Below are 15961 nucleotides of genomic sequence, written 5' to 3'. Positions count from 1 at the left end.
CTTGCTCTTCAATCGCTTGCCTCTTTGTCAACTGCATCTGGGTACTCTGGACATCTGCCTGTCGTGACGACCCTCGTAAGCGTAGTTGTAGAACTTCCATCCTTTGCTGGAGTTCCTTAAGTTCGTTGGTCAGGTCGCTTTCTGTTGGTTGCGGGGATAATATGCGGCTCGCTTTGGAAACAGGAGCCATTACTGTCGTTCTGCCATCGACTTTATCTTTCATAGGTACTGGCATCGCGACGTTCTGATCTGAGTTAGCGCGATGGATGGAAATCGGTGGTACTAACGGAAATCTTTTTGGAATAGTTCCAGTTCGAGACTGAAGGTTGGTGGGGGTTTGCATATTCCCGGTACCAACACTTGTTGTCGGAACTGACTGGCTCTGTACCCAATCCATTATCCTCCGTGCACCACGACTTGACCGTGCACTTCTCACACTATCTGCTTCTTCTTGTTCATCAAGCTGTGCGAACAGCACTTCATATTTTTTCACGAGATATTCCTGCTCCAATCGAAGTGCTTTATCTCGTAAAGCCTTTTCTCGTTCCTCTTCATCTGCCAGTTGACGAGACTGCATTTGCTTTTTCTCTTCGAGGAGCTGTAGCTCGAGCGCAGTCCTAGCAGCTCGTGTGCTAGATGAAGATGACCTTCCGGATTTGCTACCGTACGTGATTAAAGGAACGGTCGCGCAGGCCTTACAAATGAAATGACGATCATCCGCAGCGATGCTATCGTTGACGTTAGCACAAGAGAAGTGATGGTAAATCAGACATCTTTCACATTCCACCATTTTGCCTGCATCGGGAAGACCGCATGGGCATCGGTTCGCCATCGCATTGGCTGTATTTCTTCCTTCGTGGTATTTTCCTACCAAATAGCCAACGATCTGAAATCCGACCGATTTCTATCCCTAGAAATCTAAAAGTTTGTTGGTAGAGGCGAGAGGATTCTTTCGGACCCGTATAGCGAAACTCAGGTGTTAGGTTAGAGTTTGCTTTTAGCTGTAATTTTATAAATTTTGATAATTATTACAATTCAATTTTAATTCATTGTATTTTAGAATGACTTACATTTCTAGTCCTTAATTTTAATCTGTCTGTCCTCTGTCCAACAATTTTACCGAAAACCGTACTAATTTTAGCTCGAAAGAAAAAAAAAATTGTAGCGTTGACAACTGTCGTTTTATATCTGATCAGATCGTGAGTGATCGCCTATATCACCTAGGTAGGGACTATTGCAACGGTTTATATGTGTGAGTTTCTTATCTCCTTATCAACCATAGGGTGACCGGCATCTGGAGAGCGGCTGTCCCGAATAAAGACCAAAATTTGACAAGACCATAATCTGATGTTGGAACGGTCTATCCCTGACGATGATCATAGGAAGGGCAATCCCTCGGTTATTACCTGATTAACCCCTGGATTCTGAGAAGTTGAAAAATGAGACCACAGATTACAGACGTTCATTTATTCATTTAATCTTTTCTTTGTAATTTTTACCACTTATAAACCAAATTTTCGGATTAAAAATAGTTGTTTTTACAAATTTGCATCATCAACTTATACGGTCTAGAGTATTTTTTTCAAAATCGAGCTAATTTTATTATCCAAAAGGAAATCACCGTATTTTTTTCAAAAAACTTCACCAATCTGACACTTTTCACTGTATCTCAATAAAATGTAATAAGAAGAGTTGCCAGACTCCTAACAAGTAGATTTCATATAATTGGAACACTTCGCACTTCATATTTCTGCGTTATGAACGAAACGAATAGGTGGCAATTGAGTAGTTTATGTCGTTTCTGCTTACGTTATATGATAGGGTGCGCTTTTCCATATTTTAAACATCTTGCGGCAATATACATGAAACTAGAGCTTCTTTATGACGACACATAAATGTCCGTACCATAAAATATCCTCATCCCAGTAAATTACATTCGTTATGAGATTTGGAATATGGGCTGATTTATGATGGAATTCCAACCGAAGGCAACAACCCATCCTGAATGAATCGGTTTTCGAATCGGTTGTTACATTTGCGCTTAAATTCTAAAAGAAAACATTCCGAATGCGATGAGCAGGGAATCTGCTGTCAAAACGAGTGAAACAGAGAGTTGTGAGAGAAAGAGTTTCAACTTTTCTTGGTGGAAACCAATGAGTAAAATGTATGGACGCAAACAGTTTTTTTAGATTTTATATGAAAATTTTCAAGTAAGTATCTAAATAAACTTCTACAAACTGTTCCCATATTTTTTCTGCATCAAATGTGTTCATTTTACAACCACAATATTATAGTTTCTCCAAAATCATAAGTTTTAATATCTTTCCCATACATTTAAATTCACCATAGCCACCACTGAAGCAGTGCCATCTCTTAAATATTTCCATGGAAGTATTACCTAATATAGTTGCCACTGCCTTATAAAGGATTAATCACCAGAAATTTGCGTGAATTCCCAAAGGCTCAACCACGTGAGTATAAAAATTAGGAAAGAAGAGGAGGAAGAATTAGCATCACTACCGACTCGCCATAAAAGAAATTGATCGATGAAAAATACGATAAGAGAAAGAAAAGAAAACACAAAAATACTAAAAACAAAAACAAATAATGTGTAATATGGATTTTAAACTACAAACATACAAATGAAATTACTTTTTTGTACAAAAGACAGAATCAACAAACTTTTTTCGTATGGTTCTACGTGTTTTATGATAGTCTGGATAATGGTTCAACTATCCCCGTGGGGATACTTGAGCCATTTGAAATATTTAGCAAAAATGCATATAATTTTGAAATCACGTTACTTTTGTTTACAAATAGTAACGCATAAGTATAGAATATTTTATCACTAAAGGTCTAATACATATAACAATTAACAAAAAATGGTTTATCTATCCCCACTCTCCCCTACACAAAAGATCTCACTTTGATAAAGTTTATCTAGGACAAACCAAGAGACTAGAAATTCGGTTTGATGAACAAAATTTAAATTTTTGATTTTTAAAAGACTTATAAGAAACAAATATGTACTTTTAATTATATTATATTATAATATATTATATTATATTATATTATATTATATTATATTATATTATATTATATTATATTATATTATATTATATTATATTATATTATATTATATTATATTATATTATATTATATTATATTATATTATATTATATTATATTATATTATATTATATTATATTATATTATATTATATTATATTATATTATATTATATTATATTATATTATATTATATTATATTATATTATATTATATTATATTATATTATATTATATTATATTATATTATATTATATTATATTATATTATATTATATTATATTATATTATATTATATTATATTATATTATATTATATTATATTATATTATATTATATTATATTATATTATATTATATTATATTATATTATATTATATTATATTATATTATATTATATTATATTATATTATATTATATTATATTATATTATATTATATTATATTATATTATATTATATTATATTATATTATATTATATTATATTATATTATATTATATTATATTATATTATATTATATTATGTTATGTTATATTATATTATATTATATTATATTATATTATATTATATTATATTATATTATATTATATTATATTATATTATATTATATTATATTATATTATATTATATTATATTATATTATATTATATTATATTATTATATTATATTATATTATAGTTTAGCGACTCGAAGCAGTTGGCGCATCATGACTATGAAAACTAAACTGATTTTAACCCATTATATCCCAGGGGTTTCAAAAAGTGAGCAAAATGCAGTGATATCTTCAATTCCATCAAAAAATGTATCAAAGATTATGGGAAAAATAAAATCACCGCTTAAAATAGTTTTGAGAATGAAAATATCTCGTGCGAAAAATTTCGTACGATTAAATAAAAACAACAAATTTTAAGTTGTTTCACATATTTCTTCGGATTTTCTGATAGACAACAGTTCTTTTATACCTGTGGGAACGTTTTGTCACATAATGGAATTATTAGAACGAATTCCAACAATAAAATATAACTAAATGTATTGCTTACTTTTCAGCTGCCATTTGCCCCTACTATGGACGGTTCAAAAATGCAAATAAAATTACAAAAAATGGCAGCAGTCTTTTTTAACAATGAAATATGAGGTGTAAAGATCCCGTTAGTGCAATAATAAAGCAGTTAGATGCCAAAATTCTACAGTAAATACTCGTTAAACGATGGATAGTTCTGCGTATGAAATTTCATACGCTAGGATATAATGGGTTAATGACGTACATGTTTCCATTTCGATTGATCGCTGACAGTGATCGCCTGAGCCATCGGCTCAGGCATTTTTGCGCGTTATGCATTCACTGACTCACAATCGAATTGTGCCTCGACCAAACTGGCACAACGCGCTCATTCCCCTTACTGCTAGACTGTTTGCTAGACTCTTACATGTTTTTTTTCCAATTACTCGCTCAATCTCGTCCGCCAAATGAACGTGTTGAATAACGTGTATGATGATTTCTGTTGAACGACGCAACTCGCAGACGGTCAAATGCCGACTTGTTTGACGTTGGGGCGGACGTTTGCGGCAATTTTCGGCGAATCGTAGTATGTAATCCATGATGTATTGAATTGTACGAAAACTGCTAAATCTAGAGAAGAATGAAAACGGTTCAATAATTAAAGCTGTGGTGGCTATTATTCCCTTGAGCTCTGGTAATTGATCACCTGGAAGAGGCTCCGGAGAGTCGAATTCGTCGTCCAGCATTTGGAGAAATTCAGGGTCGTTCCACCAGAGGTAACTGTTTTTTAGCACTTCGGGTAGTTGCCCACGGGAAACAATGTCGGCTAAGTTTTGCAGAGATCGGACATACTCCCATCTGTAATCACTCGTATGCTCTTGGATCACAGCGATTCGGATTCGCACGAACAACTCTGATTAAGTGGCTTTCTTATCCAGGCAAGGACAATCGTACTGTCGCACCACAATACAATTTCCCGAAATGTCATGTTTAGAGCAGGTAGAACCCTTTCTACCAACCGGGGAGTAGGAGAGATAGAAAGATTATGCAGAGGATCCAGTTTCGGTTTGCTGGTGAGGAGCCGTAGTTTTACTGAACCATCAGCAAACAGACTTCTCAAGCAGATGCAGGCTCCGTATGTCTCCGTTGAGGAATCGGAAAAACCGTGCAGTTCAAAAGCAAATACTCCGTCGAATGTTACACATCTTGGGATAGCGATTTGGTACAAATGGGATAGTGATGTTTGTGCTGTCATTTCGTCGACCGGATCATCCCAGCCAGGCGTGAGCTGCCACAATCGCTGAGCCAACAGCTTCGCCAATACATTTACTGGTGAAACAAGCCCGGGATGGTCGAAGAATTTCGCAATTTCCGAATATATCACTCGCTTAGTAACTCGTTTGTCGGCTGGTGCGGACGACTTCGATCTCGTTCGTATGTGGAAAGAAAGTGGGTTTCGCATGCTAACTCTTCAGTCGAAAGTTTGGGGACGTACGGCACTTCTTCGGTTTGCCAGAACTGCTGCATCATTCGCTGAATGTCGTCAATGGTGGCATGGTTGCCTTGTTGAATAGACACGTTGACAATTTGTGGTTCGATGACAACACCAGACACGATCCATCTAAGGCGCAAGGTCAGGCGATTGGTTAACTATTCCGTCACAAAATTCACCTGGGAACCACTGTTCAATAGGACGCGGCATGTAAAGCGTCGATTCTGCTTATCGAATACATGCACCACTACGGTAGCAATAGTACCGTCTTGGACGACTGGGCGAAGTTAGACGAGCAGATGGTGGACACAGGTGGGTCCACGGTGGGAGGATTCTTCTGCTCCGTCGTGGATAGAATCGGAGCAGCCAAAATCGCTGGTGGGTTTGTCACTGACTCTGTGGGAGGGGTTACATTCGTTTTCGTATCTTGGCTAGGTGCCCCATCGTCGCGGAGCAGTGTATGATGTCGACGATGGCACTTGCGGAACGACTTAGCAGAGGGACAATCTCTGCAACGGTGCCCTTTACGCAAGCAGTTAAAGCAAACACCTGCGGCTCTAATTCTTTCGTTCTTCTGGGAAAGGTTCAGATTATTTAATGCATCCAGTGTACATGTTTCTATGAGTGGTCGTCAAACGGTGAGATAACATAGTCTTCACTAAAGGGATTGGAATGACAAGGAGACGCCATGTTCCGTTTGAAGTTTCAATTCAGCTGTAGAAGCTTACAGCTGAGTTTCGGATTCAGAACGGAGCATGTCGTTTCTTTGTTTTTTAATCTCTTTAGTTCTCACAAGTCTCCTATCTCATGCCTCCACGCGAGTCTAAGTCTATTGATGACATTTAGTCTTTAGACCGGAGACGACTGGGTGCTATGAGCCTTCTGCCGATAGTAGCAGAATGAGAGGGTGCGAGCAGATCCAATCAAGGAAACACTACCGTAAAAATGAATATCTGATCGGAAATCAGCCGCAACAAGACTTTAATTTGACTAGTATCGATGATCGCGGGTCAATACGTAATGAAAATTATCCGCGTCTGTTTTTATGAATCTAATTTCAAGTTCCGTTATTGCTAACCAGCCCGTGTATCAGGTTAACAATTCTTTGTATTTCACTTCAATGGTCGTTATTATCGCTTGTATATTTTACAAATCATCCGATAAGTAAAATAGGAAATACATACCTTGATTTATAACATCTCGCGCTATCATAAATCTTTATCTGTATAACGTGTTATCACTCGATAGTATTCATCCAAATAAATATACCGCAGAGAAGAAGTAGCAAATTCTGTCTAAATATTGTTACAATAGATAGTGATCCGGCCCATTACGCAGATAAGATTAGCTTTTCTAGGCAATACTCCCACGGTCGGCTGTGTTGAGTTCAAATTTCTTTTTTTAGGAAGCATAGGATACTCTCGGTAGCCGGCTGCCCAGAGTTTAAAAAGAATCAAAAACTAAACAAGATCTTTTGTTTAGCGAGTAATCGTGTACTCGAAGACTAACTAAACAACTACATAATAAAATATTCTTTACAGGTCGCATCGCTTGCTTGGAGCGAATCCTAGATCTTATACCCTTCCAAACCGCCAACCCCGGACACCTACGGAAGAGTCTGATTGCCGTCCTTCCGTTAAATAGGTGGAGCATCAACACTTCCCGTCTACCTTATCCTTTATCCTTCTCCGTGAACGATGGAGATAGGGGCGGCCGGCAATGATGGCTATCATGTGTTCCTAAGCAACTCTTATTAGATAATCAGCAGTCATACGTGATGAAATCAGTGTGCAATCCGCCAAAATCATCGTCACAACGCAACGCAACGCACTGGATGTTTCTATGAGTACCACCACAAATTTCGCATGCTTGAGTCATATCCGTGGAAACTGTATGACTCTTCTGTGGAACATTCTTCGGAAGTTGCTGGAACTGCTTTGGCTTCTGCCCTGAAGGGTTAACTGTATGAAAGGCTGCATCACAGTTTTCCAAGAACTGGCACCTGGACTTTAGAAACTCGATGGTCTGCGTATACTTGGGAAGTTGACCTTTCTTTTGGGTTCCTTCCCAGGATTTTCTGGTTGATTTGTCAAGCGCTGAGATGATCAAATATACAATCATGTGTTCCAAAACACCAAACCAGGTAGCGGAGGCTTTCGACGTGGCGGATTGCTTCACTCAAAAGTGCTCGTAGTTCTTTATGGGATTCTGCTGTCATCTTCAGTGTCAACAAACCACAGATTTGGGATTCCACGATAACTCGTTGTTTCTCGTGGCGTTCCGTCAAAATATCCCAAGCGTGGTCGTAGTCACTCTCACTTAGAACCTTGGTATCCAGCACGCCAGCTGCTTCACCTAGTAGCACTTTATCGAGACGAAAGTTTGATGGCAACACTATCCCCCGAATTGGCCATCAGATCTTGGACCATCAGATCTTGGAATATGGCCTTAAAGTTGGGTCATGCGGCGTAATTTCCATCAAACGTTGGAATCGGTGCTTTTAAGGGCTGTTCTTGAATGCTCACTTGTGGAGCGGTTGGACTGTCTGGAGGAAGCGGTATGTCAGCAGCTTTTGCCGCCAATATTAGCTCTTCGATCACATTGGATACGCCATAGTGTAGATTTTCGTAATCCGCGTACTCCAATTCTTGTCCCTCGAGTGCTTCATCCGGTACCAGTCCCACTATTTTGGTGTGGAGTTGGCTGTATTCGGTATATGCAGCCGGCAGGCCCTTGGTAAGCACATTAAGTTGCGCTAAACCCATGGATTGATTGCTAGCAAGTGTGCGTTTGATTCTCACTAACTTCATTTTCACTTGATTGCGCTGCCGAACTGCCTTCTCATATTCCTTCTTCGTTATTTCATACATTCTTGCTTCCCACTCGTCAAATCCGTGAAATGATTCGGTTGAAATGACAACGGATGCGCTCAGCTCTTGGTGCTGTTGGTCAACGCTCTCGTTTTCGTTATTTTGCTGCGACTGTACCACCGGCATTTACCACTTTTTCTTTCCTTTTTCGCACTTTTTCCAGCACTTCGAAAGCGTTTTAGGATTGTTTCTCGTCGCAAACACGCATGATCATGCTCAAACTTGCAATGTACTTCTTTTATTATCGTTCAAACTCACACGATATTACCCGATCACTCGCATCGATTTTGCTTTTGCTACCCATAGCAACAGGAGCAGTTTTCTGTTTCAGTTTTCGGAGTAGTTTGTCTCGTGCTTCTTTTTCATTCACACGCGAAAAATGCCAATGACGCGAACGGTCAGCGGTTCGATCCAGGAAGGATCGTCACTGGAATCTTCTTCAAATCCGGTTCGGAATGGACCAGATGTTCGAGCCCAAACGGAATCCTTCAGGAGGGGTCGGAAAAGCAAACACGGACAGCTACTCTTACAGCTTACACCTTTATTTAGTATATATTGCGCTTCGGCTGGTTGAAACTAAACTGAAAACCATCGCTCGTTGCATTTCTGGGTTGAGCTAAAAAAAAGAAAAACGAATGGTAGAACAGACGTACGGTTTCGGTATCGGTTAAATGTATCGAATGAAAGAGGTGAATATTACATTGCCGATGATCTTTCTCTTGCTTGCTCGAGTCGCACTCGCTTTTCACTGCTTCTGGCGAGATACGGAACAGGTGGCATATTCGTAAAGGGAAGAACGAATGATTAATGTTCGTTCTTTTTCAGGTCATTCGTTTGCCAAGCTCTGCCGATAGATGATAGTCTACTGAGCTCCTCCCTTCATGAATCGATCACCGTGTCCAAGATCAAATGAATCCCCACCCATGTCATCCTCCCATTCGAAAGTAGGAACATCCACACTAGTTGTCCGCCAAGACACTCGATCTAATAGTTAATAATCATGAGATACAAAGATCGAAGAACCAGCACTCGTTCGGATCTCCCACTGTTACTCGCCACTCAAACGGACGCGCGCTTAGGCTTATCACCGACGCAGGGATTTATGATGGCTTTGAAGATGAGTAAAAACCAGTTCAAATGCAGATTTATCAATTTATTCTTATTTTATTGTCGCAGATCACATGACGCTCTTTAATGTAACATTGATCCTAATTGTAACACAACGCCTCTACTTTTTTGCTGATGCGTTTGCACCCGTTATTTTGGAACGTACCAGTTTCATCCAAGGTAACGGCCATCCTCACAACATCACTGCAATATAATAACATAGAATATCCATAAGTATATAAGCACAATTAAAAGGTATCGATCACCTGATTTTTTGATCAGTTACTTCAAATGGACAAAATTGTTCGAATTCCTGTTTAATACATTGCTCTACGTGGCGTGGTTCTAATGGCAGAAATGGTACGAAATGGTCAATAACATGCGAACTTATGAGACCACTCTCTTGTAATCCACCTAACATATTATATGCACCTAATTCGGCGATACGCTCAAAATCTTGCAACGTCGTTTTGTCTCTCCAACGACCAGAATCAATAATGGACTTCAGTTTTCGTGCGATCTCGACACCTAGCCAAAAAACGATTAGTAAAATAATAGTTTTGTTTAAAAAAAAGTATACCCGCACTGTTCGAGAGGAAAATGAAAATAGCTTTTGAAAAGTCATATCCCTTGTGCGAATAATGGTGATCTAAAAGCGTAACTATAGAATCAAACGCTCCTTTGGGCATTTTTTGCGTCTCATCAAAAATAAACAGTGAGTGTGGACACTTTTTAACCGCTTCTTTTATTGTAGTTACAAGTATAATCTAAGATAGAAGCACATTGTAGAATAATTATGTAACTAGATACTAAAAATGCATGCATACCTCAAACGAAGGATTTGTGATCCAGAAATCAGCTGTGAATTTGTGATCATATTTACTTTGAAAACCTTTTTCGTATAAAGATGTCACCACAAAATCAGATACGAAATTCTTTCCTGTACCTATAACGAGAAGACATGCGTGAAATTTGCGTGAATTCCCAAAGGCTCAACCACGTGAGTATAAAAATTAGGAAAGAAGAGGAGGAAGAATTAGCATCACTACCGACTCGCCATAAAAGAAATTGATCGATGAAAAATACGATAAGAGAAAGAAAAGAAAACACAAAAATACTAAAAACAAAAACAAATAATGTGTAATATGGATTTTAAACTACAAACATACAAATGAAATTACTTTTTTGTACAAAAGACAGAATCAACAAACTTTTTTCGTATGGTTCTACGTGTTTTATGATAGTCTGGATAATGGTTCAACTATCCCCGTGGGGATACTTGAGCCATTTGAAATATTTAGCAAAAATGCATATAATTTTGAAATCACGTTACTTTTGTTTACAAATAGTAACGCATAAGTATAGAATATTTTATCACTAAAGGTCTAATACATATAACAATTAACAAAAAATGGTTTATCTATCCCCACTCTCCCCTACACAAAAGATCTCACTTTGATAAAGTTTATCTAGGACAAACCAAGAGACTAGAAATTCGGTTTGATGAACAAAATTTAAATTTTTGATTTTTAAAAGACTTATAAGAAACAAATATGTACTTTTAATTATATTATATTATATTATATTATATTATATTATATTATATTATATTATATTATATTATATTATATTATATTATATTATATTATATTATATTATATTATATTATATTATATTATATTATATTATATTATATTATATTATATTATATTATATTATATTATATTATATTATATTATATTATATTATATTATATTATATTATATTATATTATATTATATTATATTATATTATATTATATTATATTATTATATTATATTATATTATAGTTTAGCGACTCGAAGCAGTTGGCGCATCATGACTATGAAAACTAAACTGATTTTAACCCATTATATCCCAGGGGTTTCAAAAAGTGAGCAAAATGCAGTGATATCTTCAATTCCATCAAAAAATGTATCAAAGATTATGGGAAAAATAAAATCACCGCTTAAAATAGTTTTGAGAATGAAAATATCTCGTGCGAAAAATTTCGTACGATTAAATAAAAACAACAAATTTTAAGTTGTTTCACATATTTCTTCGGATTTTCTGATAGACAACAGTTCTTTTATACCTGTGGGAACGTTTTGTCACATAATGGAATTATTAGAACGAATTCCAACAATAAAATATAACTAAATGTATTGCTTACTTTTCAGCTGCCATTTGCCCCTACTATGGACGGTTCAAAAATGCAAATAAAATTACAAAAAATGGCAGCAGTCTTTTTTAACAATGAAATATGAGGTGTAAAGATCCCGTTAGTGCAATAATAAAGCAGTTATATGCCAAAATTCTACAGTAAATACTCGTTAAACGATGGATAGTTCTGCGTATGAAATTTCATACGCTAGGATATAATGGGTTAATGACGTACATGTTTCCATTTCGATTGATCGCTGACAGTGATCGCCTGAGCCATCGGCTCAGGCATTTTTGCGCGTTATGCATTCACTGACTCACAATCGAATTGTGCCTCGACCAAACTGGCACAACGCGCTCATTCCCCTTACTGCTAGACTGTTTGCTAGACTCTTACATGTTTTTTTTCCAATTACTCGCTCAATCTCGTCCGCCAAATGAACGTGTTGAATAACGTGTATGATGATTTCTGTTGAACGACGCAACTCGCAGACGGTCAAATGCCGACTTGTTTGACGTTGGGGCGGACGTTTGCGGCAATTTTCGGCGAATCGTAGTATGTAATCCATGATGTATTGAATTGTACGAAAACTGCTAAATCTAGAGAAGAATGAAAACGGTTCAATAATTAAAGCTGTGGTGGCTATTATTCCCTTGAGCTCTGGTAATTGATCACCTGGAAGAGGCTCCGGAGAGTCGAATTCGTCGTCCAGCATTTGGAGAAATTCAGGGTCGTTCCACCAGAGGTAACTGTTTTTTAGCACTTCGGGTAGTTGCCCACGGGAAACAATGTCGGCTAAGTTTTGCAGAGATCGGACATACTCCCATCTGTAATCACTCGTATGCTCTTGGATCACAGCGATTCGGTTTCGCACGAACAACTCTGATTAAGTGGCTTTCTTATCCAGGCAAGGACAATCGTACTGTCGCACCACAATACAATTTCCCGAAATGTCATGTTTAGAGCAGGTAGAACCCTTTCTACCAACCGGGGAGTAGGAGAGATAGAAAGATTATGCAGAGGATCCAGTTTCGATTTGCTGGTGAGGAGCCGTAGTTTTACTGAACCATCAGCAAACAGACTTCTCAAGCAGATGCAGGCTCCGTATGTCTCCGTTGAGGAATCGGAAAAACCGTGCAGTTCAAAAGCAAATACTCCGTCGAATGTTACACATCTTGGGATAGCGATTTGGTACAAATGGGATAGTGATGTTTGTGCTGTCATTTCGTCGACCGGATCATCCCAGCCAGGCGTGAGCTGCCACAATCGCTGAGCCAACAGCTTCGCCAATACATTTACTGGTGAAACAAGCCCGGGATGGTCGAAGAATTTCGCAATTTCCGAATATATCACTCGCTTAGTAACTCGTTTGTCGGCTGGTGCGGACGACTTCGATCTCGTTCGTATGTGGAAAGAAAGTGGGTTTCGCATGCTAACTCTTCAGTCGAAAGTTTGGGGACGTACGGCACTTCTTCGGTTTGCCAGAACTGCTGCATCATTCGCTGAATGTCGTCAATGGTGGCATGGTTGCCTTGTTGAATAGACACGTTGACAATTTGTGGTTCGATGACAACACCAGACACGATCCATCTAAGGCGCAAGGTCAGGCGATTGGTTAACTATTCCGTCACAAAATTCACCTGGGAACCACTGTTCAATAGGACGCGGCATGTAAAGCGTCGATTCTGCTTATCGAATACATGCACCACTACGGTAGCAATAGTACCGTCTTGGACGACTGGGCGAAGTTAGACGAGCAGATGGTGGACACAGGTGGGTCCACGGTGGGAGGATTCTTCTGCTCCGTCGTGGATAGAATCGGAGCAGCCAAAATCGCTGGTGGGTTTGTCACTGACTCTGTGGGAGGGGTTACATTCGTTTTCGTATCTTGGCTAGGTGCCCCATCGTCGCGGAGCAGTGTATGATGTCGACGATGGCACTTGCGGAACGACTTAGCAGAGGGACAATCTCTGCAACGGTGCCCTTTACGCAAGCAGTTAAAGCAAACACCTGCGGCTCTAATTCTTTCGTTCTTCTGGGAAAGGTTCAGATTATTTAATGCATCCAGTGTACATGTTTCTATGAGTGGTCGTCAAACGGTGAGATAACATAGTCTTCACTAAAGGGATTGGAATGACAAGGAGACGCCATGTTCCGTTTGAAGTTTCAATTCAGCTGTAGAAGCTTACAGCTGAGTTTCGGATTCAGAACGGAGCATGTCGTTTCTTTGTTTTTTAATCTCTTTAGTTCTCACAAGTCTCCTATCTCATGCCTCCACGCGAGTCTAAGTCTATTGATGACATTTAGTCTTTAGACCGGAGACGACTGGGTGCTATGAGCCTTCTGCCGATAGTAGCAGAATGAGAGGGTGCGAGCAGATCCAATCAAGGAAACACTACCGTAAAAATGAATATCTGATCGGAAATCAGCCGCAACAAGACTTTAATTTGACTAGTATCGATGATCGCGGGTCAATACGTAATGAAAATTATCCGCGTCTGTTTTTATGAATCTAATTTCAAGTTCCGTTATTGCTAACCAGCCCGTGTATCAGGTTAACAATTCTTTGTATTTCACTTCAATGGTCGTTATTATCGCTTGTATATTTTACAAATCATCCGATAAGTAAAATAGGAAATACATACCTTGATTTATAACATCTCGCGCTATCATAAATCTTTATCTGTATAACGTGTTATCACTCGATAGTATTCATCCAAATAAATATACCGCAGAGAAGAAGTAGCAAATTCTGTCTAAATATTGTTACAATAGATAGTGATCCGGCCCATTACGCAGATAAGATTAGCTTTTCTAGGCAATACTCCCACGGTCGGCTGTGTTGAGTTCAAATTTCTTTTTTTAGGAAGCATAGGATACTCTCGGTAGCCGGCTGCCCAGAGTTTAAAAAGAATCAAAAACTAAACAAGATCTTTTGTTTAGCGAGTAATCGTGTACTCGAAGACTAACTAAACAACTACATAATAAAATATTCTTTACAGGTCGCATCGCTTGCTTGGAGCGAATCCTAGATCTTATACCCTTCCAAACCGCCAACCCCGGACACCTACGGAAGAGTCTGATTGCCGTCCTTCCGTTAAATAGGTGGAGCATCAACACTTCCCGTCTACCTTATCCTTTATCCTTCTCCGTGAACGATGGAGATAGGGGCGGCCGGCAATGATGGCTATCATGTGTTCCTAAGCAACTCTTATTAGATAATCAGCAGTCATACGTGATGAAATCAGTGTGCAATCCGCCAAAATCATCGTCACAACGCAACGCAACGCACTGGATGTTTCTATGAGTACCACCACAAATTTCGCATGCTTGAGTCATATCCGTGGAAACTGTATGACTCTTCTGTGGAACATTCTTCGGAAGTTGCTGGAACTGCTTTGGCTTCTGCCCTGAAGGGTTAACTGTATGAAAGGCTGCATCACAGTTTTCCAAGAACTGGCACCTGGACTTTAGAAACTCGATGGTCTGCGTATACTTGGGAAGTTGACCTTTCTTTTGGGTTCCTTCCCAGGATTTTCTGGTTGATTTGTCAAGCGCTGAGATGATCAAATATACAATCATGTGTTCCAAAACACCAAACCAGGTAGCGGAGGCTTTCGACGTGGCGGATTGCTTCACTCAAAAGTGCTCGTAGTTCTTTATGGGATTCTGCTGTCATCTTCAGTGTCAACAAACCACAGATTTGGGATTCCACGATAACTCGTTGTTTCTCGTGGCGTTCCGTCAAAATATCCCAAGCGTGGTCGTAGTCACTCTCACTTAGAACCTTGGTATCCAGCACGCCAGCTGCTTCACCTAGTAGCACTTTATCGAGACGAAAGTTTGATGGCAACACTATCCCCCGAATTGGCCATCAGATCTTGGAATATGGCCTTAAAGTTGGGTCATGCGGCGTAATTTCCATCAAACGTTGGAATCGGTGCTTTTAAGGGCTGTTCTTGAATGCTCACTTGTGGAGCGGTTGGACTGTCTGGAGGAAGCGGTATGTCAGCAGCTTTTGCCGCCAATATTAGCTCTTCGATCACATTGGATACGCCATAGTGTAGATTTTCGTAATCCGCGTACTCCAATTCTTGTCCCTCGAGTGCTTCATCCGGTACCAGTCCCACTATTTTGGTGTGGAGTTGGCTGTATTCGGTATATGCAGCCGGCAGGCCCTTGGTAAGCACATTAAGTTGCGCTAAACCCATGGATTGATTGCTAGCAAGTGTGCGTTTGATTCTCACT

At 38.8% G+C, this 15961-nt stretch overlaps 1 protein-coding gene across 1 annotated transcript; it reads right to left on the bottom strand.

Moving 5' to 3' along the window:
* Positions 1–9562: 9562 nt before the first annotated feature.
* Positions 9563–12428, bottom strand: LOC131687442 (torsin-like protein). The gene is made up of 5 exons (XM_058971521.1): positions 12389–12428; positions 10359–10522; positions 10112–10298; positions 9798–10059; positions 9563–9735 (listed from the first exon to the last, which is right to left on the bottom strand). Exons 1-5 carry the CDS (start codon positions 12426–12428, stop codon positions 9633–9635), a joined length of 756 nt encoding a protein of 251 aa, XP_058827504.1. The 3' UTR covers positions 9563–9632.
* Positions 12429–15961: the final 3533 nt, after the last annotated feature.

This window comes from Topomyia yanbarensis, chromosome 3, assembly GCF_030247195.1.
Source record: "Topomyia yanbarensis strain Yona2022 chromosome 3, ASM3024719v1, whole genome shotgun sequence".
Lineage (NCBI taxonomy): Eukaryota > Metazoa > Arthropoda > Insecta > Diptera > Culicidae > Topomyia > Topomyia yanbarensis.
Note: the sequence above shows the minus strand (reverse complement) of the source record. Positions and strands in the feature narration are given on the sequence as shown.